Raw genomic sequence first — 22,020 nt, 5'->3', positions numbered from 1 at the left:
CTGCCTCGGATGATATCCCCTTCACGTGCATACATCGTGTTGGCAGCAATAGCTGCCAACTTGCATATTCTCTCGGTACGACTGTACCAGTAGCAAGACTCCGGCGACTTCATGGGCCCTGCCCTCCCTGTCCCCTCTGTCCCAGAACCTGCAAGACCGCACACCGGCATACGCCACTACCATAAACAATCAGGACTGTCGGGACCAACGTGATGCGCCAATCCCTGAAAGCCTCTCCAACCCTTAATCTAGCCTTGTTGATTACGGTGCACCCCATGAAGAATTGCCAAGCTTTGTACGGCCCATGCACACATTTTTAGGGCGGCCAAACTTAAACAAACACTCTCGCACCTGTTCACAAGGTATGATACATGCCATACGTGTTCTCACTGGTAACCTGTGATTGTGAACCCCAGCACCGTCCGCCCTGACGCCTCATACTCGCCGCCTACCTGCATCAAGCCGCGCAAGCTACCGGCGGTAGTCAAAGGCAGCCGTGATAAGGCCCTGCATCGCGCCAACCTTCAGCCCTACCAGGTGCTTCAGGGCCTCCACGTCTGCAGCGCCACGCACTGCCGTTGTCCCGGTAGGCCCACCGGACTCGAGGGCTGCAGGCCCCGCTGTGGCCTCGCCATCATAACCTCCAGACGCCCGCTGCACGCGCTGCAGCAACGGCGCGGCGCCGCCCTGCAAGGGGACCGCGGAGGGGCCGCCACCGCCCCCAGCTGTGTCGCCGGCAACCCCGCCACGTGCGCACGCACCCTCCCACAGCTCCTGAGCCACCTGTGTCGGTAGTGCGTTGGGAACACAACTGGTCAGCACTCATGTATTCACGCTTGGTCATCACACCCTGGCGCTCCACGCGTTTCTTCAAGTGTCGCTTGTTGCGCAGGACCAGGGATATGCATCCGAAGGGGAACGTGGGCTGATCCCACACCCCTGAGGCGGAAGGTTCTAGAACTACCTCCCTGGCCCCGCCTCGCGCTTACCTTGCTGATGTTGCTATTCCATAAGGTTTGCATGGATTTAGAGAAGCCCCGTACTGGCAGCACCTCCAGGTCCCCAGGCGCAAGAACGTCCGATCCCGCTGCAGCATGTGCAAGGCGCACGTAATCCCCAAAGTGACATTCCAGCACAGCAGTGAATGTAGCTGGCGCAACCATGACTCTGTTGAAGTAGCCTCTCGCAGCTGCCGCCGCGTCGTCCTGCAGCTGCTCGCTCAGCAGCAGCTCAGTAAGCCACGCCTGCAGCGGCATGCATCCGACACCAACTGACAGCTGCTTCAGTAGCTTGCCGCGCAGCAGCACGATGTTGACATACGCGTCCGGTTTATGCATGTGCCTGCCGGTGTCGTGCACAGCTGCAGTGGTCTGTTGCGATGATGAGGCCGTGGATGTCGCGGCGACGCCCGCCTCCTCCGCCGCCACCTCGTGCCACAGCAGGTCTGCCGCCAGCTGCAGCACCTTCCCCGGTGTTAACGGCCCCAGAGGCAGTGGCAGCGCGCTGGGGGCTGCGGGACCCGCGGCGCTGCCACCGCCGCATCGCGTGCCTGTGTCCTTCAGCCGCACAGTAACAGGGGCCTCCAAGCTCAAAAACGAGCTTGGCCCCAGCTGCAGAACCTCCGGCCACCCACAGGCCCGCAGCACCGCACAAAGCCCCTCCGACACAGCGCCTGCTGCTGCGCGGGGGCTCGTGACTCGGGTGGCGGCGTCCAAAATGGCCAGCTCTCCGAACTGCACCCGATCGCAGAGCGCCAGCAGTCGCGCAAGTGGCCGCTGCGGCTGCAGGTGCCGTGCAAGGTCTGAGGCGATGCCAGCATAGCGTGCCAGCTTGACGAGCGGTAACCGCCTCTGCCCAGTGGCCGCAAGGCGCGGGAGCACAATAGCTGCGAGGTAGTTGATAATGTGGGGGCTTTCTGGGTCGAAGCTCCAAGCCTTTCGGGATGCAACCTCCACAGACTCCAGGTCCCCGCCACTGCTGGCGAAGACGCAGGTCATTGAGGCCACCGCATGGCTCTGCTGCCCATCTCGCCCGAACATGTGCACGCTCGGCACCTCGATCCGCTGCCACCCCAGAGGCGCCGAAACCAGCAGCCGGCGCAGCACCCACAGCTGCCGTACTTCTTTAGCTTCCAGCCCTGCCGTCGTCTCCACGTCGTCCGCATCGCCGGGCACATCCGCACGAGCTGCCGCAGAGTCCTCGTCAACCCCGACGTCATGTGCCTCAAGAGAAAGGGACAGCGTGCGCAGCTGGGTGAGCTGCACGAGGCTGCGAGCGCTGTCCATGCACAAATAGTTGCATGTGACCTGCAGCGTGGTCAGCGAGCTGCCAGCCAGGGCCTCGATGCCCGGGAGGTCGGACCGCCCGTGCAGCACCAGGGTGTCCAGCGACGGCATGGCGTTGCGCAGGGCGGCGTACATACTGAGGTTGCCCGGCGGCTCCCCTTCGCTGTAGCCTGCCTCCAGGTCCAGCTTCCGCACGTTGTGGAGCCAGCCCGCCAGGGTTATTGCGTACGCCGCCATTGGCCCCAGCTCCAGGGGTCCTTGTAGGTGAAGGTGCCGGATGCCGGCCGAAACGTCGGGGCCCACGCCGGCGACGCACAGCGTTGCCAGCCAGGGATCTGGCAGCTCGTCAAGCGGCGGGGGGCCTTCGTCGTCTTCTCCGTCCGAATCGGGTGAGTCCGTGCTCACACTCAGGGTGAGCCTGGTGCAGCGGCAAAAGCGTGCGAGGGGCGTCACTTGCCCCGGGCGCCACTGTTGGAACAGCCCTTTACTTATGCGGAACCGAGCATGGCTGAGGTTGCTGTCTACATGTTGCTTCAGCGCCCGGCAGCTTAGGCGAGCGCCTTGGGTGAGACGCGACGACGGCTCCTTAAAAATCTTGTCGAGCGCGTCTGTGCCGAGCTGCTGCAGCACGTCGAGCAAGCATAGCTGCGGCATCTTGCCCAGGATAATACTAAGCTGGAAACTGTAGGGTCGTGCAAAATATATGGCTGGCAGGAGCCGCTCGAAGTGGAGCCTGGCGCCGAGTCTGGCTGAGTTACAGCGCCGCGAACCAACTGGTATACAATTGTACAACAGTGGTGTAAATGCACAGCTTTCCGTGTGCAGTGCCAGCGAGTCCCAATCCCCCCGATTCCCAATCCCACGCGCATTGCGGCGCTTGTCCCCCGGTTCAACATGCTGGCACAAAGTCCGCAACCCGCTGTTGCCCAAATACCACCATTGATACAAGCCCCGCATCACGACGCACGTAGTCTCATCCATATTGTTCATTGAATCTACACTCCAACCAGCGTTGCATATTTCACGCGTGCAGCATGTCAGTGTGCGGTTCGGCGGCGGCGCACAAAGTCACGGGCTCCATCCACCTCATTGCCATGCCCTCCTCCTGACTCTCAACTCCTCGCTGCCCCGCGCCCCCGCCGCCGCCACCGCCTGTCCGCCTCCACAACCCGCAGGGCCGCGCCACATTACTCCGCGAAGCCCACACGCGGCGTGCCGGCGCTGTCTCCGTCCGCCCACACCACGCCGCCAGCACTGTCCTTCTTGGGTGGGCTGCTGCTTGATGGCGGCACCGTGGGTATGGGCCCGCTGCCCATGCCACCCGCGCTGCCTGGTGTGGCACCAGTGCCGCCTGTTAGCGCGCCGCCGGCGTTGGATACACGGCCGCGGCGCGGCGAGCCGCTGCGGCCGCCCTTGCCGGCGCGGCCCAACGACATGAGCTCGATGGCCTGCGTGGGATACCGAGTGCAGGTGTGGGTGCGGGTGAGCGCGTGTGAGGAAGAATGTGTGTGAGCGGTTTGTGTGTGTGTGTGTGTGTGTGTGTGCGGCGGTGGCTTAGTGGCTAGGCAAGGTGGCTAGGGCGATCACCAGCGAACGGCTACTCACGTCTCTGCCTTCAGCCATGCCTCTGCCATCCCGCACGCCCAGGGCCCCAGGCCCGACGGCACGCAGTCCCCCGCACCGCACCACCCCGCCTCGGCAACGCCGCCCCCGGCCTCACCTGCGCAATGCTGCACATGCCCTCTGCCCGCTCCTGCCGCAGCTTGCGCAGCGCCACTTCCAGCGGCAGTGCCATCGCGCTGTCCTCCTTGCCGGGCTTGGCGCCGCCGGGCTTGGCGCCGCCCTTGCCGCCCCTGCCGGTGGCCTCGGGAACTGCGGGCGACAGGGACAGCAGGAGCATGAGCCAGCATGAGCACACACACCCAAGAAAGAGCACACACGCACGCATGTACACCGCAGGCTCTTTGCCGGTGGCGTTGGGATTACGGTTAATGCCCAGCCCAAGCCGCCCCCCAGCGGATTGCAATCACCGCCAATGCTCGAGTTATGCGCGAGCAAGCAGCAGTGTTCGCAGTAAGTTGCACACGCACCCGCCGGCGCCGCCAGCGCCGCCCCCGCGTTGCCGAAGACGCGGCCCAGCATCTCGCGCTGCGTGTCCACGTCTGTGTTGCCGTTGACCTTGAGCAGCGCGGTTCGCAGCGTGCCGGGCCCCACCGCGGCGCTGCCCGTGGCCTCGGCCCAGTCCATCACCGAGTCCTCCACCGCCTGCGGCCGAGGCGGGAGGGGTTACACAACATTTTCGGAGTGATGGCGTAGCCAGTATATAGGGCGCGTTGATACCGATGTCCGTGAGAACGAACGAGGGGCGTGCGTGTGGAGGGCCAGGGGTGCGTCGACATCCACTAGTCGGCCGTCATGCTTCGTCAGAACGCTGGCCATCGCTGGCCATCGCTGGCCATCGCTGGCCAACTAGCGGCCAATTAGCCCACCAACCGTGCACACATGACTTGGCCGACGCACACACCTGCAGCCACTCCAGGCGGTTGTGCAGGTGCTGCTGCCGCAGCGTCTCCACGAACACACCCTGGTTCAGGTCTGCGCGGGCGGATGGGGTTTCGCACAGAGATAAGTCGTGGCGAGCGGCACGGGAGGCAAGCCCATGCTTGCGTGGCACTTCACGCCGCCCACGTGGCCACTTCATATCTGCCCCACACATACCGCCCGTGCCCGTCTGCGCCCCGCACCCTCCCCACTGCCCCCCTAATGGCCAAACCTCCATTGCACCCCCCCCTGCTGTAGCTACTGGACGTGGGCACTCCATACTTGTGATTGAATCACCCGTTCCCAATCAACGGCACCACCCAAACACACACACACACACACACACACACACACAATACACACGCACACACACACACACACACACACCGCTCCATGTCCGCTCACCCGTGTCGTCCTCGAACAGCTTGGCGTACTGCGCCATCTCGTGCGGCTCCTCCGAGTCCAGCGCATCAAACAGCTCCGTCAGCTGCGGCTGGCTCAGACCCGTCACCAGCCCGGCAGCGCTGGGGCCCAGGATGGGGCCCGCAGCGGCAGCCGCGGCGGCGGCGGCAGCCGCCGCCGCCTCCTCGCCCTCGCCTGCGGCGAGCGCGGCGGTGGCGGCGGCCGTGGCCGCCGCCGTGGCGGCGGCGGCCGCCGCGTCGCGCTTGGTGGGGTCTGCCGCGAGCAGGCGCGTGAGCACCTCGCGTATGTCCGCCTTGCGCAGCCAGCCCGTGATGCGGCTGCTGTTGGCGGCGGAGTCGGCGGCCAGCAGCGCCTCCAGCACGGCCGAGCGCAGCCGCTCCTGGCCGTCACGAGCCGAGTCGTCCAGGTCGCCGCCCACCACCTGTCACGTCCAGTGTGCTGCACGTGTGAGGTATAGGTGTGTGCCGTACCGTGTGCGGCAGGCTTTGCGTAACCGCCCAGCCCTGCCGTGCCCCCCCCCCTGCCCTGCCCTGCCCTGCCCTGCCCTGCCCTGCCCTGCCCTGCCCTGCCCTGCCCTGCCCTGCCCTGCCCTGCCCTGCCCTGCCCTGCACTGCCCCGCCCTGCCCCGCCCCGCCCCGCCCCGCCCTGCCCTGCCCTGCGCTGCCCTGCCCGCCCCACCCCGCCCCGCCTTGCCCCGCTCCGCACCTTGAAGAACAGGTAGCAGTCGGGGTCGTACTGGTGCTGGCCCAGCGTGTAGATCAGGTTGTAGGCGGCCTCGGTGGCGGCGCGGGCCGCGCCGTACTTGCGCTGCGGTGGGGATATGGCGGGTTAGTGGGGGTCGGGTGTGATATGGCGAACCTAGATCTTCTCACCCACCACACAGACTACCGTACTGTTTTCCCCCCAACTCCCCGCTTGCTGCTCACCTGCAGGAACACGCACAGGTAGTCTGGCAGTGTGATGCGGCAGCCATGGGCCGCCTCGAACTCGCGCTTGCCCGCCCACACGGCGTTGACCAGCCGCTCCGCGTCCGCCTTCTCCATCATGCGGTTGTACAGCTTGGCCTCGGAGCTCTGGCGCGGCAGCGGCAGGGGCGGCAGCAGGGGCGGCAGCAGGGAGGAAGGTGTTCATGTGCCAGACCATGGACGCTGTGTTTGACAGGCCCCTGGTGTGCCGCATATGGTAGTCACGCGCCATAGGTCCCCCGCAGCGCCACCCAATACACACACGCCCCCAAGTGGGTCGGCCCTTACCCCTCGCGCTTGGCTAACGCACGCTCCCGACAGCCATGCTTCCCCCGCTGCCCCCTTCCCGCGCTGAACCCTTCCCCGCGCGCACCTGCATGCACACCGGCACCTCGTCCCCTGTGCCCAGCCCGACGAAGAACTCGGGCCGCTTCTGCAGGATGAAGGCGTGCAGCGGGCTGGGCTTGCGGCCCTGCACCTTGCGGCCGTTGGCGCGCAGGTCGTGCATGCGGCTGTCGCGCTCCACCTTTCGTAGGTCGTTCAGGTTGCGCTTCAGCTTGTTCACCTGGGTAGGGTTGGGGGCACGGAACAGGAGTAGGGGGAGTAGGTAGAGGCGTCAGCCGGCCTGGCATGAGATTGTGCGGCACTGTGACTTTGCAAGGGGGAGAAAGGCATGCCCACAGCGACGCGCCCACAGCCGTGGCGGTTGCCGTGATGGGGCGGCCGGCTGTGCTTGACCTCCCCGACAAAGGGCCACCTCGGGCAGATCTGTGCCTTGCTGCTGCCGTGCTGCCTCACCTCTCTGTGCAGGTCCTGATTCATGTTCTGCAGCCGCTCCACGCGCGCCGCTGTGCTCATGGCCGCCAGCTCCAGAGCCTCCGTGATGGAGCCGCCGATGTCAGCGGCGGTGTGGTGGTAGCGGGTGGCCAGGATGCCAGCCAGCGGCCTGGGAGGGAGGAGCAGGAGAGCGCAGAGGAAGAGGGAGAGGGTTGGTGGGTGACGAAACGGGTGGGTGGGAAACCACAGGTTGTGGGTGGGTGGGTGGGAAATGGGTAAGCGCGTGGACGGCGCGCGTGAGGTGTGTTGCCATGTAAGGGCGTGTCAAAAGGTGTCCACTGTTTGTGCAAATGCGGTAGGCCTGTCCCTGGCAACTGCACCCCAACATCCACGGCCCATGCGGCCGTGCTCCGGCCCCGTCCTCACTTGTAGACCACCAAGTCGGCGCCCCCGATGGCGAAGGTGCCGAGCAGCAGGCAGGCGATGGAGTGAGTGTCGATGGAGTGGTTGGCCATCTGACCCACCTGCACGCGCGCACACACAACCACGTGACGTCAGATCTCCGGCACGGGTCCGGTCGGCGCCTCGATGCTGCACCTTGCCCGATTCCGCTCGCTCCTCCCAACCCACCGACCACAGCACCTGACCTGACCAGGTGCTGTGGCGGCCTCTAGCATGTCGTCATGGGGCCCGGCCCACACACACACAGTCACACACGAAACCAAACTCACCGCCTCCACCACCTCCTCAGGCAGCCACCGCGACAGCGCCGTGGCCGCGTCCGGCCGCGACAGCAGCCCGTGCAGCCACGTGTGCTGCTCCCGGATGTCGGGCAGCCCTGGCGCCCCTGCCAGTGCGGCCGCCAGGTTGGCTCCGCGCCCGCCCTTGCCACTGATCCCTGCCAGGGCCATCGAAAGGTCCGTCGGCGCCGCGCCGGCGCCGTGCTTCGTAGACACGGCGCGGGAGAAGCGGCGGGCAGGGTGCGCTGTGGTGGCGCGGGAGGAGGGCACCGAGGGCGCCTCGCCACCCGGCGCGTTGGTGGGCCGGCGGAGCCGCTGCGGGCTCACGTCGGCGCCTGTGGACCCGTCAACGGCATCACCGCCGCCGCCTGCGCCGGGTGGCAGCGCGCCGCCGCTGTTCTCTGTTCCAATGGCGGTCGCGGCGGCGTTGGGCGGCGGGCCGCTGGGGTCGATGTGGCGGCAGCAGCCGAGCAGCTGGCACCAGGGCAGCACGTTGGCGCCGGTGGCGGACACGCCCAGCAGCAGTCGGTGCATGTCCTGTAGCGCGTGGGGCGTGGGGCGTGGAGTGTGGAACCATGGAAAGAAACAAACAGTGAGTACCTGAGGCTTCGCCTTGGCAGGCACGCTGCTTGCCACGCCCCCACGGGCTCACACTGTGGCAACCCACAGCCCGCCCGCCCCTGCAACTCTCCCGCACACAAGTAGCGCACCTGGGCTGGCACGCCCGACCTCAGGCCGGTGAGTGTGAGCGCCGCCTCGTCCGCCTGCAGCAGCTCCCAGGGCGGCTGGCGCGGCTGGGCGGGCCGCGGACTGCGCGACCAGAACTCGTCCCGCATGGTGTTGAGCTCGTCAGCCATGCCCTGGACCCTGTATGGCGGCAGGAGCGCAAACAGGGGGATTGCACACTGGCCTCAAGACTTGTATTGCAGTGATCAGTGAAGTGACAGGGCCCTACACAAAATAGCCCAAGCAAACGTGGCTATCATGGCGGCCCCAGCTCGAAACCCGTCCCCTGATCCGCACGCACTTGGCCACCGCCGCCGCCAGGTCCTTCTCCCGGTCCAGCAGCTCGTTCTGCGCCCGCTCCAGCCGCACTTGGGTGGCGATCAGGGTGCGCTCCAGCGTGCTCATCTGCAGGGGTGTGCAGGGGTGTGACAGATAGATAGGAATAGAGGGAGCAGCTCAGCCAGGTAACAACGTCACCCCGCGAGCGAGCGCGGCACATCACATCCCAGCTACGACAGCACACAACACTGCCTGATCAACTGTGTGCTTCCAAGCCCCTTAAAGCTCTCCCCATCTCTCTGCCCCATCCCACCTCTCCGCTCCTCCTCTCCCCTCACCTGCACCTTCATGCTGTCCAGCTCCCGGCGCAGCTCATCCGGCTGCACCGCCCGCAGCCGCGCCAGCTCCGCCTCCACGTCAGCGTGCCGCGAGCGCACGTGCTCCGCCTCCATCTTGGCCGCCAGCAGCCGCCTGTTCAGCAGGTCGTTCATGTTGGTCATGTCCGCCTTCTCCGCCTCGACGCGCCCCAGCACGTCCGCCTTCTCAGAGGTGGCGGAGGCGGCCTGCCGGCGCGCGGCCAGCGCCGTGGCGCGCGCGGCGTCGCGGTCGGCCAGCAGCGCGTACAGCCCGTGGCGCAGGCTGTGCCACAGCATGGACAGCAGGTGGCCGCGCTCCACACACAGCGTGGCGACCTTGGAGGAGTCACAGGAGGGAGAATTGCAAGGTCAAAACCATTGGGAACAGGGAGGGTGAAAGGAGGAAGGCGGTACGGATGGATGTCGGTGGGTGGTTGTAGTGGCCCTGGCACTGCTCCATTCTGCCCGACTGCCGCAAGGCTGCACCGGCCTGCGCCGTCTCCTGATCACCAGCGCTCTCGGCTGCTCACACCGCCCCATCCCCGGACGCCGCACGCAGCCGCCCACCTGCCCCACGAGCTCCGACATACAGCGGCTGAGCAGTGTCTCCTGGTGTCTGAGCACTGCCCCGTCCAGGTAGCCCTCCGCATCCCGAATGAGCATCAGGCTGTCAGGTCCCAGGAAATGAGCCGCCAGGCCGCAGGCGGCAGCCGCCGCAGCTGCGTCCGCAGCCGCCGCCGCCATACTGGCGGCGGAGGTGCCGGAGGTGCCCACGCGGCCGCGGTCCGGCGAGGCGGGCGGGCCGCCTGGCTGCCGGGGAGGGGAGTTGGGTGCGCCGTTGGCGGCGGCGGCGCCGCGGCTTGCGGCGGCGGCGGCTGCCGCTGCCAGCGCGGAGTTGGGCGCGGACTGGGGCCGGGGTTCGGGTCCCACCACATGTCGGCGCAGCTGCTGGAATTGTTCATCCAGCCACAGCCTGCGGGACACGTGCACCAGGTGCGAGGAAGGTGGGTGCACGCAGGCGTCAAGAGCGAAGGGCCGCCGGTAGGCCGTGCGTTTGGGTGGTAGGTAGTGTGTCCCCCGCGCGTGTCCGCTATGCGAGTTCGTAAGCAGGCGCACGAAGCAGTCCCGTCCTGTCCTGCACTGTGCACCGTTGCCCTTCCCCAATTGGGGCACACAAACTACACCAGACACACAGCGTGCTCCTCTCACCCCCCAGTCCCAGCGAGCGGCCGCGCACCTGATGGCCAGCACGTCACGGCGCGTGGTGGATATGGCGTCCGGGTAGGTGGACTTGAACCAGCGCAGGGAGGCGGTGTCGGGCTCCAGCGCCGGCGCCTCAGTGGCGGGCGGCAGCGTGGAGGACAGAGTGGCCATGAAGCCGGCAGGGACTAGCAAGAGGGACGGGGGGGGCGAGAGAGGGGGTGAGGGAGCGGTCGAGAAGGGGGGTTGGGCAAGGTGGTGTGAGGACGGTGGAGCTGCGCGATGGTGGGGTGGTTGCCGGGTTTATACGAGGGGCAGTGGAGCGGCAAGGTGTTGCAAGTTTCCCCCATACACAGCGCGCTGACAGCATGGCGCCGGCACTGCACCCACCCGCTTCCGGAGGCAGCCTCAACGCCGCGTCCAGCAGCGCGCGCTGGTACTCGGGCTCCCACGAGTACTTGGCGAACACGGGCGGCCGCATGGAGCTGGGGAACAATTGACGGCGGGGCGACCAGGACAGGTGGTGGACATGCGTCAGTCATGGAATTGGCTTGTGGATTGGGTTCGAGAGCAGGCGGCACACCACACAACCGCAGCAGCAACGGCACCGTGCAGGCGCGGTAGCAATCAGGCGGGACGGAGCACGGGTATCGGCAGGACGTTTACCTGGTGTTGGGGCGGAAGGGCTGCACGTCAGAGCCCTGAGGCACCGGCGCCGGCGAACCGCCAGGGGATACTAGGCCCGGCGTCGGCAGCAGCGGCCCAGCAGACACCACCACTCTCCGGCCTGTCAGCGGCAAGGAGGTGGCGGGTTGATAGCAGGCAAGGAGGGGGGCAAGGAGGCGGCGGGCAAGGAGGCGGCGGCTTGTTGGCGGGCAACGGTTTAAAAGGCCGACAATGGCACGAAGCGTTGACGGATAGGGAGCCCAGCTGTGTGGCAGCCAGCACGCGAACTGACATACCCCAACGCGCCACGCACTGCGTCAACATTGCCGGCAGCGGCACACCACGCCGCGCTAACCACCATATACACACATACGCCTCTGTACACCGCATGCCCGTAATCACAGCCATGAGTGTACCACACGTACACCTACATCTGCATCTGCATCTACATCTACAGCTCCACTCACCATTTGCTCCAACGTCCGCAGTCCCGGGCGATCTGCTGCGGCCACTGCCCGGCAGCGGCCCCAAGGCCGTCCCGCGCCAGCCGCCGCCGCCGCCCGCGCCGCCACCACGCATGCTGCCCGCCCCCAGCCCGTTGCCCACCGAGCCGGGGCCAGGCCCCGGCACCGGGGCGCCGCCTCCCGGCCGCCGCCCGCCTGCGCTGCCGCCGACGCCGCCGACGCCCTGCGCGCCCCGGCTAGCGGGCGGCGCGCCGGCACTGGCGGCGAGGAAGCTGCCTGGCCCAGCCCCGGCTCCGGCTGCGGACCCAGGCCCGGTCACAAAGGTGCCGGCCCCCGACATGCTGATGCCTACAGCGAAGCGGTTGGGGGGCACACCCATCGCGCGCGACCCGGGCCCCGGGTCCAGGGTCTGGACGTCGGGCGCTACGCCGAACATGGCGGCGCCACTGCCTGTGACGGCGCCACCCATACCCATGCCCATGCCTGCCGCGGGCCCGGGTCCGGGGATGTCATCCGTGGAGGCGGACAGGTTCACGCCCTGTGACCTGTGACAGGTTGCGTCGGCGCGGAGTAGGGAGGGGCGGTGTGTGCGTGTATGGAGGGAGGTCAGGGCAATAAAGCCCCTCAACACGCGCACACGAAGCTGTTCAGTGCCTCCCGTACACGCACTACCCCGATCAAAGGCCTTGTAGTGCCGTAGAATATAGCCAGCCCCCTCAGGTACAGCCGGAAACTCCCGCCGGCTGAGCTGCCGGAGTCCGCCTAGCCGAGTCACGCGCAGGGCCCCAGCCGCACCTGTCGACTGCGCGCGCGCTCCCCCGGGGACTGGAGCTGCCATTTGCGCCCGGAAGTGCTGGGAGAGGAACAACATGTCCTCCGCTCGCCTCCGCACTCAGGGGCGGCACTGGCGAGGCGCTCCGGAGTGTACTGTTTTGGTCCATCGCCGGAGGGCTCTTCGCGGGGGGCCACGCTGGAACGCAGCGTCCAAGAAGCCGCTTATCCTAGCCTCAGCGGTCCGAGACAACGCGCTTTCAACACGCGAGTCCGGACATGGCCGCGCTTCGAGAACAAAAGTCTCTGTTTCTATGCGCGCAGGTCTGTTATAATATAGTTTCTGCTCGTGTATGTCTCACCACCCATTGAAGACACCCTTAAGTGGGGACCAGTGGTGGTGTTGGGTTGAAAAGCTGCAACGAGTGCCAACCGGTCCCACGCTTTAGTTCGCAGATAATAAAGCTTCACAATGGGCGTAATAGACATGTCAAAGAAGCAGCCGGTAGAGGACCTCTGCGTGATTGGCAGCAAAAAAAACTAGCAATCTCGTTTTGTGTCTACCCAGCTATTCTTGGTGAGCTTGTGTCGCTTTGTCACCCAAATAGGCATCGTGTTTACGTGGTTGCGTTCACTGCCTGGCCACCGTTTTGCTGCTTGCGTCAGAGTCGACCTCGGTTCGGCGCTCTAAACAGAAAATCGACCTTGCTACCGTAGTATTTGGGCTTTAGATCCACTGCTTATCAAATCTAGGCTCAAGAATGCAGCTGCTCGGTGGTCGGCAGTCTGTGGCGCACGGCCGTGCTGCCGGTTCGCGCCGCTCGGTGCCTCAGGCGCCCGCGCTTCCTCGCTCTCTGGGTCAGCCGAGTACTGCTGATGCGCTCTTGGGCCGCTCGGCGGGGCTCCGCACTGCGCCCGGTCTAAGGCTCGCCGCTCCGCTCGCGGAGCTGTGCGCGTAGAGGCTTTCTTCAACAAGCTTTTTAAGACCGATCCCTCGGCCGGTACTCGTAATAAGTACCAGTCGCGTGTGGACCAGGTGAACGCTCTGGAGCCGGCCATGCAGGCTCTGTCCGATGACCAGCTGCGCGCTAAGACCACGGAGTTCAAGGAGCGCGTGAAGAAGGGCGAGTCGCTGGAGAGCATTCTGCCGGAGGCATTCGCGGTGAGGCGCAGGGAGCTAGCCGGTGTGGGGCCGGTGGGGGTGAGCTTGAATGTCGGTTGGCACGTACCCCGTGGAGGACACGCACGGGGTTACGTCCGGCTCTGGAGGCCAGCACCTCCGCTTGGTGAAACTCAGGCACGCCAGGATCATGCAGCCTCCGGCGTTTGATAGTTTTCCACTCTATGTGGGCCGGGGCCTGAGAGCTACGCGTATTGTTCATTGCAGCAGTGACACGGTGCGGGTTGAAAGCGTCATGGCATTCCAGCGTGGGACGTAGCGGTTGGTGGCGCCACACGGCCCCTGGCAGACGCGGCACAGGCATGTGCAAAGCTGTGCTCGTGGCCCCGCATTGCCTACGGAGCTTGAGTGGGGCCGACCCAGATGGCCAGACCGGCCGTGGCAACCGGCACAGCACCGAAGCGTATGCGCCACAACTCTGCACCACTCCCAAGCCGCTTTCCCCATCCTTCCTCCGCATTCCAGCCGCATCCTCGTCACCCGCTCCCAATGGCCCCCACCATGCAACCGCCAAACCCACACGGCCTCCTCCCCCGAACCCTCAGGTGGTGCGCGAGGGCTCCCGCCGCGTGCTGGGCCTGCGCCCCTTCGACGTGCAGCTCATTGGCGGCATGATCCTGCACGAGGGCCAGATCGCGGAGATGCGCACCGGCGAGGGCAAGACGCTGGTGGCGGTGCTGCCCGCCTACCTGAACGCGCTGACGGGTCGCGGCGTGCACGTGGTGACGGTGAACGACTACCTGGCACGCCGTGACTCGGAGTGGGTGGGCCAGGTGCACCGCTTCCTGGGCCTGTCCGTGGGCCTCATCCAGGTGCGCCGGTGGCAAGGAAGGGGCGAGGGAGGGGGGTTAGTTCATGTCAACTCCAAAAGAAGAGCGGAGCGCATGGGGAGGGTTGGAGGCGGTAGGAGAGAGGAGGGAGGGTACTTGCTACCAACGCCCGGGCGAATTGATGTCCAGGACCCACAAGGGAGGGGCGGGGCGACGAGGGATGGCAAAGCAAGCGAGGACCGGTTTGGAGTCGGATGGGGCTAGTGTCTACATCGTGCTGGTATCAGCGTTCGGTGGTGGGCAGGGCGCGCCTACTTCTCTCAGTACGCTCAGCCACCTAGCTGTGCAAGCATGCAGCCATGTATCCAATGCCCATACGCCCTCCCCCAACCCCGGCCCCACCCTCTTTACCCTGCAGGCTGACCTGAAGCCCGAGGCGCGCCGCGCCGCCTACGCCTGCGACGTGACGTACGTGACCAACAGCGAGCTGGGCTTTGACTACCTGCGCGACAACCTGGCGGCGGTGAGGGAGGAGGCAGGAGGCAGGAGGGAGGAGGGAGGAGGGAGGAGGGAGGAGGGAGGAGGGAGAGGGAGGAGGGAGGAGGGAGGAGGGAAGAAGGGAAGGCGGGACTAGCACAGCATAGACACAGACATTGGGGAGGACTAGCGTGGACTGAGGAGCTGCGGACCGCGGGAGGCGGGCAGGAGGGAGGATGAGAGGGCGGGAGGCGGGCAGGAGGGAGGACGAGACGGCTGGTGGAGATGGCTGGTGGAGGAAGGAGGCGGCGGGAAGGGGTTCTTGCAGACGCAGAAGGACGACAGGATTGGCGGAACTGGCGGCGAAGGGGTGCTGGGGCATTCCTTACGTGCTGTGGGATGGGCACATGTGCCGCTCAAAGCAGCGGAGCAGGCGCAGCTGCAAAGCGCTCGGCAGCCACGGAGTGGCGTCACAGCAGCATGAGCGGCAGCCTGCACACCAGGCGGCGGTGTGGCCAGGTGCAGGGTGCCGGAGTAGAAGCCGGGGTGTGGGCACATGAGGGACAAGGATTAGCAGCGGGCACAGTAGCAGGCCTGCAATCCCCAGCCACTGCGCTGTAGGCCCGGGCACGAGCGCCTGTTCCGCACGGCTGTGCCACGGACAGAGGCCGGGACCGACCCGGCCCGCCAGCACCGTCGCAATCGCTGATCCGTCCCTCCTCGTCGACACCCCGCCCTCCGCTTTGTCAGGCCCCCGCCGAGCTGGTGCTGCGTGAGGCCACGCCCTTCAACTTCTGCGTCATTGATGAGGTGGACTCCATCCTCATTGACGAGGCGCGCACGCCGCTCATCATCAGCGGGATGAGCGACAAGCCCTCCACCAAGTACGTCAAGGTGAGGAGAGCCGGGCCGCGTGTGTGTGTGGGGGGCAGTGAGACGGGAGCAGCAGCGGGAGCTGGCGGAGCCGGAGCAGGCGCCTGGAGCCAGAGCAGGAGCAGGAGCTGGCACCTGGAGCACAGGACAGGAGGACCAGCACGATGGCGGTGTTAAGATGGGGCTTGGGTCAGGCCCCCGTTTACCGAGCTTGCACGTAACACCACATGCAACCGGCATACCATGCACTGCACCGTATGGCGCTCGGGCGCGAACGTGAATACACCTGCACCTGCCGGCCCCCACAGGCGCACAAGATCGCGGACGCCTTGTCCCGCGACGTGCACTACACCGTGGACGAGAAGCAGAAGTCGGTGCTGCTTGACGGAGGACGGATACGAGGCGGTGGAGGACGTGCTGCAGGTGGGGGCAGGGGTGGGAGGGAGGAGGCAGCGGGAAGAGGGCAGCGGGAAGAGAGCAGCAAGAGGGTAGCGGGAGTTGGCAAAAGCAGAAGCTTGGAGGTGTTTGGGAATGGCCGAATGGGTGCAGCACAGGATGGAATGATGACCTGTTTGCGGTTTGTTGAGGTGTACTATGTACCGCCTGGCCCAGGCCGCTGCCGTATCGCCACGCCTGGGACGCACCCGTACCGCCTTCCTGCCTCCTTGCCACCGTCGGCACTTCATGTTTATGTTTGCTCACTCCATTCTCCACGTGAATGCCCCACCCCCCCTTGCAGGTGACTGACCTGTACGACCCGCGCACCCAGTGGGCCTCCTACATCATCAACGCGCTCAAGGCCAAGGAGCTGCAGATCAAGAACGTCAACTACATTGTCAAGGCCGGAGAGGTGGGCCAGGGCGGATGCGGGGGCCAGGGGGGCAGGACGTGGAGGACGGGCTCGCGGGATCTTTGGGGAGCTCAGGCGAGGGCAATGTGGCCCAGGCAACAAGCCAGCAATGCTGCGTGGATGTCAACAACCGCAATCAGCGCTAAACAGCACCCACTCCCCGCCGCCGCCCCCACCTCCCTGCAGGTGATCATTGTGGACGAGTTCACTGGCCGCACCATGCCCGGGCGCCGCTGGAGCGACGGCCTGCACCAGGCTGTGGAGGCCAAGGAGGGGCTGGAGATCCAGAACGAGAACATCACCCTGGCCTCCGTGTCCTACCAGGCCTTCTTCCGCGGCTTCCCCAAGCTGGCGGGTGCGTGCGGGCGGGGGCACACGGTTGGGACTGATGCAGGGGCGCATAGTGTCCATGTCGCCATTCGGGGAGGGCTTCGACTGACCAAAGAGGCAGCGGCAGTGGGCCGGGAGCTGAGTGCCGGCCGGGCTGCGGTAAGTCCGCGCACTGCCGCCGGGGGCGGGTACGCTGTAATTTCCGGTAATGAGAAACGCAGTGGCCAGGTTGGATGGGGTGAGAGGGCCAGCCAGACACTCGTACACGTTCCACAGTAGCCCCGCTGCTATTTAGCGCAGCGCTAAACGCACATCCACCCAGTCATCTCTGCCTAACACCTTGCTATCCCCATGCTGCTTCCCTAAGCAGGAACAGCTGTGGTAAGGCCAGGCCGCTGGCATACGAAACGTGCCCAGCTACGAGTATTACAAGCGGCGTTTAAGCGGCATTGAGAGGAGGGGTTGACAGTGCGGTCCCAACTATCCTTATCTCAAGAGAGGAAATGCTTACCACATCCTCCTTGCGGTGGCGCTGCAGGCTGTCCAAGGGCACCGCCAGTTCCAGATCGATCACGCGGAAGGCTCCCCGGGTGAGCTTGATGATGTTCGGCCAGCGCAGATCGGCATGGCAGCAGCAGAGGAGCGCTGTGTACGGCGGCAGCGTGGCGGCAACCGCCCCAACTCCCAACGAACTTCCAAAATGATCGGATCCACAACGGTACTGCACCCAACTGCTAACGGATGACAGGGGAGCTGCGCTGGCGGTTGGCACGGCACGCGACTGGGAGCAGGGTAGCTGCGCAGGGGGCTCGGGGGGTGAGCTGACGGTTGGCACGGCACGCGACTGGGAGCGGGTAGTTGCCGCGGGCGGCCGACTGGAAGCATGTTTGATATTCAGGGGCGGTAGTATAAATGCAGCTGCACACCCGTTGCGTCAGCCCCTTGGCAGCCGAACACTGCAGTATTCTGACCTGTCGCCATGCTTGCGTGTCATGTTTACAGCTGTGGGTATGCCTCTGACCCGGGCCCGAACCACGGCCGCCCCAGCCTACCAGTCGCTCTTGGACTGGCGAGAGCACCCTCCACGGCACTCAGAAAGCAAAGCCAACGGCAGCCCCTGGACTGACCGCGAACACGTGACGCCGCCGCGCTCCCCTTGAGAGCTGGGCAGGCGATAAGAAGAACAGCCTGGAACAGAGGGATGACACGCCCCCTCTTTCAGGACCTCGAAGTTAGCGGAGCGAGCTCCGGTGAAGGCTAATCCACCGGAGCTGGATGAGAGCGGCCAAAACGGCGAGTGTCATCCCTCCGCCTGGAACAGCTCGCTGAAAACACACCACAGACCAAGCGCGCATCCTATGAAGCGAAACACTCGCACCCAGAAGCCACTTCAACATGCTTAACAGGCCCCCCGCTTCACCTCTACCAAGCCGCAAGTTGGCGACGACCCGCGACGACAGAGCCAGCAAGTACGCACAAAGCCACCACACTGCGCCCCTAACAACTGCAGCGAGTCCCTATCACGAAAGATGCATGCGTGTGTGCGTGCCCAGAGTTGAGAATTTATGTCACGTCCTTCTAGTCCTTCCTGAGTTTATGGTAGGCATCGGGGCTCAGGTCCTCCTGCAGCTGCTTCGCAGGCAGCCAGAGCTGGAAAGCGGCTTCCTGCTGCATTGAGGGTGGTCTGGCATTCCTGACACAGGATGTTTCAGAGCCGCTCAGCCTCTGGAGGGCTCTGCACAGGCCTCTAAAGGGCTCTATCTGGAGCGCTCTGAGGGCTCCTGAGGGCTCTGGCGGGCTCTGAGGGCTCTGGAGGGCTTTGGGGGGCTCTGGAGGTTGGTAACGCGCATGCGTGGCGGGCCAGTACCCAGTTGGCCCAATATCCAGTTCCAGAGGCCGTGCGTGGCAACATACACCATGCTGAATGTCAGTCGAGGTGGGTATTAAGGATTTAATGGATTCCAGACGTTGCATGTTTGGCAGGCCGGCAGCGCCGCACCAATGAAAGCCCCACGGTCGTACACCTAACATGGAGCACACCCAGCCCAATATAGCGCAAGCCCACCGTCCGCAGACCGCAAGCACTTACTGGCATCACCACTAGCCTATTACCACGCAGCGCTTTAGCGTCTCCAATAGCCGCGAGAGGCAGGCATGACGCCACGTGCCTGTGGCAAGCTGGGTCAGTGGCTAGGCTACTCATATAGGTTGTATGGCTGAGCGCGGCTCAGTCTGAGTCCAGCACGCAAGCGGCCTGCGCGTCGAAGGAGAATATGGGCTGCGCCAGCACACAAGTGAGCACCGGCAAGTTTTCAATCCAGCACTACCGGCAAGGCGTGAGGAGTGGCACGGTGCACCATGCAGTGGATGCAGGCTGCCTGCACGGCGTCACGGTTATGGGCGGAGCCCAGGATAGTGGGGTTGGCGGGCGACTCTGGCCGCGCCGTAGAGCCTTGTCCGTGTTGATAGATGTCTTGTAAATCCTGTCCAGGCGTTGGCCTATCACTCGTGGGCACGGGGTGGCAGGCAGGCGGGGCCTGCCTGTGTGTGTTGCCGCTGGTGTGGGTTGATGTGTGCGCGTAGGGGGTGTGGAGATGGGCATGGGCGGGTGGCACGTACCCTGCCCGCCGTACGCCCACGCACATGAGGGGCGGGGCTGCACTCCCGTGTATGGCCTTCCCAGGCGTCGGCCTATCACTCGTGGGCACGGGGTGGCCGCTCAGAGCCGCATTTCCCCCTCTCTCGGTTTCCCGCCCGAGGCGCGCCTTGCCGCAGTCCCCCAACCTATGCGAGAATGTAGCATCCCCCTGCCACTCATGCCACTCAACTCACATGCGCGGGGGAGGCGCTGGAGTGGGGTGAAGGCGCGGACGAAGCAAAACCATGGCTGTGAGCGCGCTCAGGCCGCGAGGGGTGGGGTGGGGTGGGGTGGGGTGGGTAGTTTTCTTTCCGAAACCCAACAAAACAGACCAAGACCAAGAGTGGGGTGGGGTGGGGTGCGCGCTCAGAGCCCTGCGGGCTGGGCCTTATAGTGAGCGCGCTCAGAGCCCTGATCTGGGGCCGATCCCTTACTGGTATGTTCCTGACCCACTGCATCCGGCGGTGGGGCCAGGGGTTCAAGACGGTGGAGGGCAACATAGGCGCGCTGGCGGACTGACAGCACTCCAAAGGGCTGCAGGTCGAGGAGCTGATCGGCCAGCACCTGACAATGAAGCGCGGCGGGTTGCGCATACTGAAGCGCGTGTGTAGCGGGGCGCAGCAATAGGCTCCCCTACCATTCTCCGTGCTCCTGCACCTGGTCGCGTGGCTCTTCCTGACGTCGCAGAAGCACGCCAAACGCCTCGAAGATGGCTGGTGCTGGGGTTCTCCGGGATGCTGCAACGCAGCGAGCTGGTGGCGCTGACGCTAGCAGATGTGGGGCAGCTCAGGCCGGAGGGGCTTGTGGTGCTGGCGGTGCGTAGCAGCAAGGCGGATCAGCAGGCCGTGGGCACCGACGTTCACTTCGCGGACCTCACGACCAGCGGCATCCCCATCGGACGTATCGTGGGCGCGGGGGCTGGCGAGGCGGACGCCCTCTTCGCCTTGGTGCTGCAACCGCGGGCAGGCCTGTCCAGGTGCTGGCTCACGCATCGGCTGCGGGCGCTGCAACTGGCCATGTGGTAGGGCAAGGCGGGCATGCCGAACGTGACCAGCATGTTCTCAGCACACAACTTGCGGCGGGGCGGCGCCACCGCGGTGGCAAGTGCCTGGGCATCAATTACCAACTCAGACATGCACTAAGAGAGACGGATGCGAGGAGAAACAACCAGGCATGAGCGGATTGAGGACATCACCATGAGATGTGTTGATTTCTTGTACGCTCAGAGCATTGTCTTGGGGGCAAGCCTCCCAAACCCCCCGAAATCGTACATGGGGGGTTGCCAAAGGCCTGGAAAGCGCACATTGACCATGCTTGACCCAAAAAAGGTGTACGATTTCAGCGGATTTGACGGAAATTTCTACGCATATTGGTATAGATAGGATAAGACCTCTGGTTTACATCCGCAAGTTGTTTAGGTGCATGTAGGCGAAGACGACGGGGTAACAGCAGTGGGATATGAGGGGGGAGTTTCTGCCCGGCGCGGATTGTGACTGGCTGGGCAGACCAGTGAGCGGGATAGGCGGCGCGTGATGGCCGCCGGCTGGAGGCCCACGGCTCGGCCGCCGACCCGTCAGCTTACAAGCCCCTTTTGAATATGCTGCTTCCCCCCATCCCCCGAGGGTTTCAAATTGTGAACTGCGCAGAGAGATGTGGGGAGCACCAGAGAAGAGGAACGTGCGTGGCAAGGAGGTTGCCTTACCCTTGCGAACTTACGTGTGCGTGTCCGTGGTGGCATGTCATAGCCAACGCCGTAGCCCGAATACCGATTTCTTTTTTTGGCGCACCTATCTCGCCGCTGTAGGCCAGTCGGAATGCTAAAAGCAGGATAAACGAAGACTCGGCGGTAGCCGGCCATCGGGGCAAAGAGGAGGCCAGCAATGGAGTCAATGCGTCCACCACTCCACCACCCGCACCAACCAGGGTGCCTTTTCCTCCACATAGTAATACTTACGTTGACTGGACCGTAGGTATGCACGCATAATGAGCACTGTGCTTTTGACTGTAGGCTTCAGCACAGAAACCGTTCAAGTAGAGCTCAACAGGACTGCCCGTATCAAAAGCAACAACACTCGCAAAAGCATTGCCACAGCGATGAAGCAGTCGGGCTGCTTTGACGGGCATTCCTCGAATCTGAACCTCCGCGCCCGCACAAGCGAGCACGGTTCCGAGTCTTCCGTCGATAGCTTCAACGACACAGCAGAAGAGTTTTGCAACCGGGGAGGCAGCTTCGTTGCGGAGCTCTCCCAAACCTATCGCGACGAGGTTCGTGCGTTTCGCGCTGAGCTCCGGGCCGCTGAGACCCGGGCCGCTGAGACCCGGGCCGAGCTGCAGGCGCTGCAATCGCGGGTGAACGACCTCGAGGCCTTCAAAGCGGTAGCTTTCCGCGCCGTCAATGACGAGGTGCACAAGAAGATTCAGGCCGCGTTCGGACCGACGCCGGAGAACCAGCGCTGGGACGTCTTTCTGACGCTGCAGTTCAGTCAGCACCAGGACTGGTTTGAGCAGCGCTCCTTGGGTTTGGCAGAACTCCCGTTGCTGAACAAGGGGCCGAACACCTATTTCGAAGCCGGCAACAACGCTGCGCACAGCCCCCCGCCCGCTGTCGTGAGCCGAATTGTCGGGGAGGAAGGCGACTCGTGGCGCCGGCTGTGGGCGGTCGCCTACGAATGAGGAGTGTGCGGAAGTGTCATTGCAGTCGTTCACCTC

At 64.9% G+C, this 22,020-nt stretch overlaps 6 protein-coding genes across 7 annotated transcripts in view; 4 read left to right on the top strand and 2 right to left on the bottom strand.

The window, feature by feature from the left end:
- Positions 1-2: 2 nt before the first annotated feature.
- CHLRE_12g518100v5 (uncharacterized protein) lies at positions 3-2,974 on the bottom strand. The gene is made up of 2 exons (XM_043068340.1): positions 990-2,974; positions 3-783 (listed from the first exon to the last, which is right to left on the bottom strand). Exons 1-2 carry the CDS (start codon positions 2,937-2,939, stop codon positions 472-474), a joined length of 2,262 nt encoding a protein of 753 aa, XP_042918435.1. The 5' UTR covers positions 2,940-2,974; the 3' UTR covers positions 3-471.
- A 53-nt stretch (positions 2,975-3,027) lies between these two features.
- On the bottom strand, positions 3,028-12,664 carry CHLRE_12g518050v5 (uncharacterized protein). Its single transcript, XM_043068339.1, has 20 exons — positions 12,218-12,664; positions 11,426-11,967; positions 10,959-11,079; positions 10,683-10,777; positions 10,330-10,480; positions 9,660-10,065; positions 9,075-9,428; positions 8,759-8,862; positions 8,442-8,598; positions 7,723-8,268; positions 7,418-7,515; positions 7,013-7,160; positions 6,588-6,779; positions 6,176-6,322; positions 5,955-6,056; positions 5,232-5,670; positions 4,810-4,880; positions 4,376-4,550; positions 4,006-4,157; positions 3,028-3,733 (listed from the first exon to the last, which is right to left on the bottom strand). Exons 1-20 carry the CDS (start codon positions 12,361-12,363, stop codon positions 3,473-3,475), a joined length of 4,407 nt encoding a protein of 1,468 aa, XP_042918434.1. The 5' UTR covers positions 12,364-12,664; the 3' UTR covers positions 3,028-3,472.
- Positions 12,665-12,764: 100 nt separating this feature from the next.
- On the top strand, positions 12,765-19,165 carry CHLRE_12g518000v5 (uncharacterized protein). Of its 2 annotated transcripts, XM_043068336.1 has the most exons (11): positions 12,765-13,355; positions 13,919-14,185; positions 14,562-14,666; positions 15,371-15,514; positions 15,802-15,916; positions 16,106-16,152; positions 16,233-16,343; positions 16,530-16,698; positions 17,044-17,054; positions 17,212-17,263; positions 17,422-19,165. In XM_043068336.1, exons 1-11 carry the CDS (start codon positions 13,251-13,253, stop codon positions 17,496-17,498), a joined length of 1,203 nt encoding a protein of 400 aa, XP_042918431.1. In that variant the 5' UTR covers positions 12,765-13,250; the 3' UTR covers positions 17,499-19,165. The 2 variants fall into 2 exon arrangements, with proteins under 2 accessions (XP_042918431.1, XP_042918432.1); XM_043068337.1 differs by having other exon boundaries at positions 17,212-17,684.
- Positions 17,905-19,165, top strand: CHLRE_12g518002v5 (uncharacterized protein). The gene has a single exon (XM_043068338.1). The coding sequence runs from the start codon at positions 18,069-18,071 to the stop codon at positions 18,348-18,350; it is 282 nt and encodes a 93-aa protein (XP_042918433.1). The 5' UTR covers positions 17,905-18,068; the 3' UTR covers positions 18,351-19,165.
- A 779-nt stretch (positions 19,166-19,944) lies between these two features.
- On the top strand, positions 19,945-21,090 carry CHLRE_12g517976v5 (uncharacterized protein). The gene has a single exon (XM_043068335.1). It carries the CDS (start codon positions 20,046-20,048, stop codon positions 20,334-20,336), a length of 291 nt encoding a protein of 96 aa, XP_042918430.1. The 5' UTR covers positions 19,945-20,045; the 3' UTR covers positions 20,337-21,090.
- A 194-nt stretch (positions 21,091-21,284) lies between these two features.
- Positions 21,285-22,020, top strand: part of CHLRE_12g517950v5 (uncharacterized protein) — a 4,111-nt gene continuing 3,375 nt past the window's right edge. The window contains exon 1 of the mRNA XM_043068334.1: positions 21,285-21,943. Coding sequence (XP_042918429.1) covers positions 21,406-21,943 — 538 coding nt within the window. The 5' untranslated portion in view covers positions 21,285-21,405. The remainder of the gene's footprint in view (positions 21,944-22,020) is intronic.

This window comes from Chlamydomonas reinhardtii, chromosome 12 (assembly GCF_000002595.2).
Source record: "Chlamydomonas reinhardtii strain CC-503 cw92 mt+ chromosome 12, whole genome shotgun sequence".
Taxonomy (NCBI): Eukaryota; Viridiplantae; Chlorophyta; class Chlorophyceae; order Chlamydomonadales; family Chlamydomonadaceae; genus Chlamydomonas; species Chlamydomonas reinhardtii.
Note: the sequence above shows the minus strand (reverse complement) of the source record. Positions and strands in the feature narration are given on the sequence as shown.

What these genes read in the sequence shown, in the direction of transcription:
- CHLRE_12g517976v5 (XM_043068335.1), top strand. Translation starts at nt 20,046, where the DNA reads ATGCTGCAACGCAGCGAGCTGGTGGCGCTGACGCTAGCAGATGTGGGG.
- CHLRE_12g518002v5 (XM_043068338.1), top strand. Translation starts at nt 18,069, where the DNA reads ATGCTTAACAGGCCCCCCGCTTCACCTCTACCAAGCCGCAAGTTGGCG.
- CHLRE_12g518000v5 (XM_043068337.1), top strand. Translation starts at nt 13,251, where the DNA reads ATGCAGGCTCTGTCCGATGACCAGCTGCGCGCTAAGACCACGGAGTTC. An exon ending in CGCACCCGTACCGCCTTCCT is followed by an intron (nt 16,153 to 16,232) that starts GCCTCCTTGCCA and finishes CCCCCCTTGCAG; the next exon opens with GTGACTGACCTGTACGACCC. An exon ending in ACATTGTCAAGGCCGGAGAG is followed by an intron (nt 16,344 to 16,529) that starts GTGGGCCAGGGC and finishes ACCTCCCTGCAG; the next exon opens with GTGATCATTGTGGACGAGTT.
- CHLRE_12g518050v5 (XM_043068339.1), bottom strand. Translation starts at nt 12,363, where the DNA reads ATGGACCAAAACAGTACACTCCGGAGCGCCTCGCCAGTGCCGCCCCTG. An exon ending in TGTCGGAGCTCGTGGGGCAG is followed by an intron (nt 9,429 to 9,659) that starts GTGGGCGGCTGC and finishes GACTCCTCCAAG; the next exon opens with GTCGCCACGCTGTGTGTGGA. An exon ending in GCATGTGCAGCATTGCGCAG is followed by an intron (nt 3,734 to 4,005) that starts GTGAGGCCGGGG and finishes TATCCCACGCAG; the next exon opens with GCCATCGAGCTCATGTCGTT.
- CHLRE_12g518100v5 (XM_043068340.1), bottom strand. Translation starts at nt 2,939, where the DNA reads ATGCCGCAGCTATGCTTGCTCGACGTGCTGCAGCAGCTCGGCACAGAC. An exon ending in GGAATAGCAACATCAGCAAG is followed by an intron (nt 784 to 989) that starts GTAAGCGCGAGG and finishes CTACCGACACAG; the next exon opens with GTGGCTCAGGAGCTGTGGGA.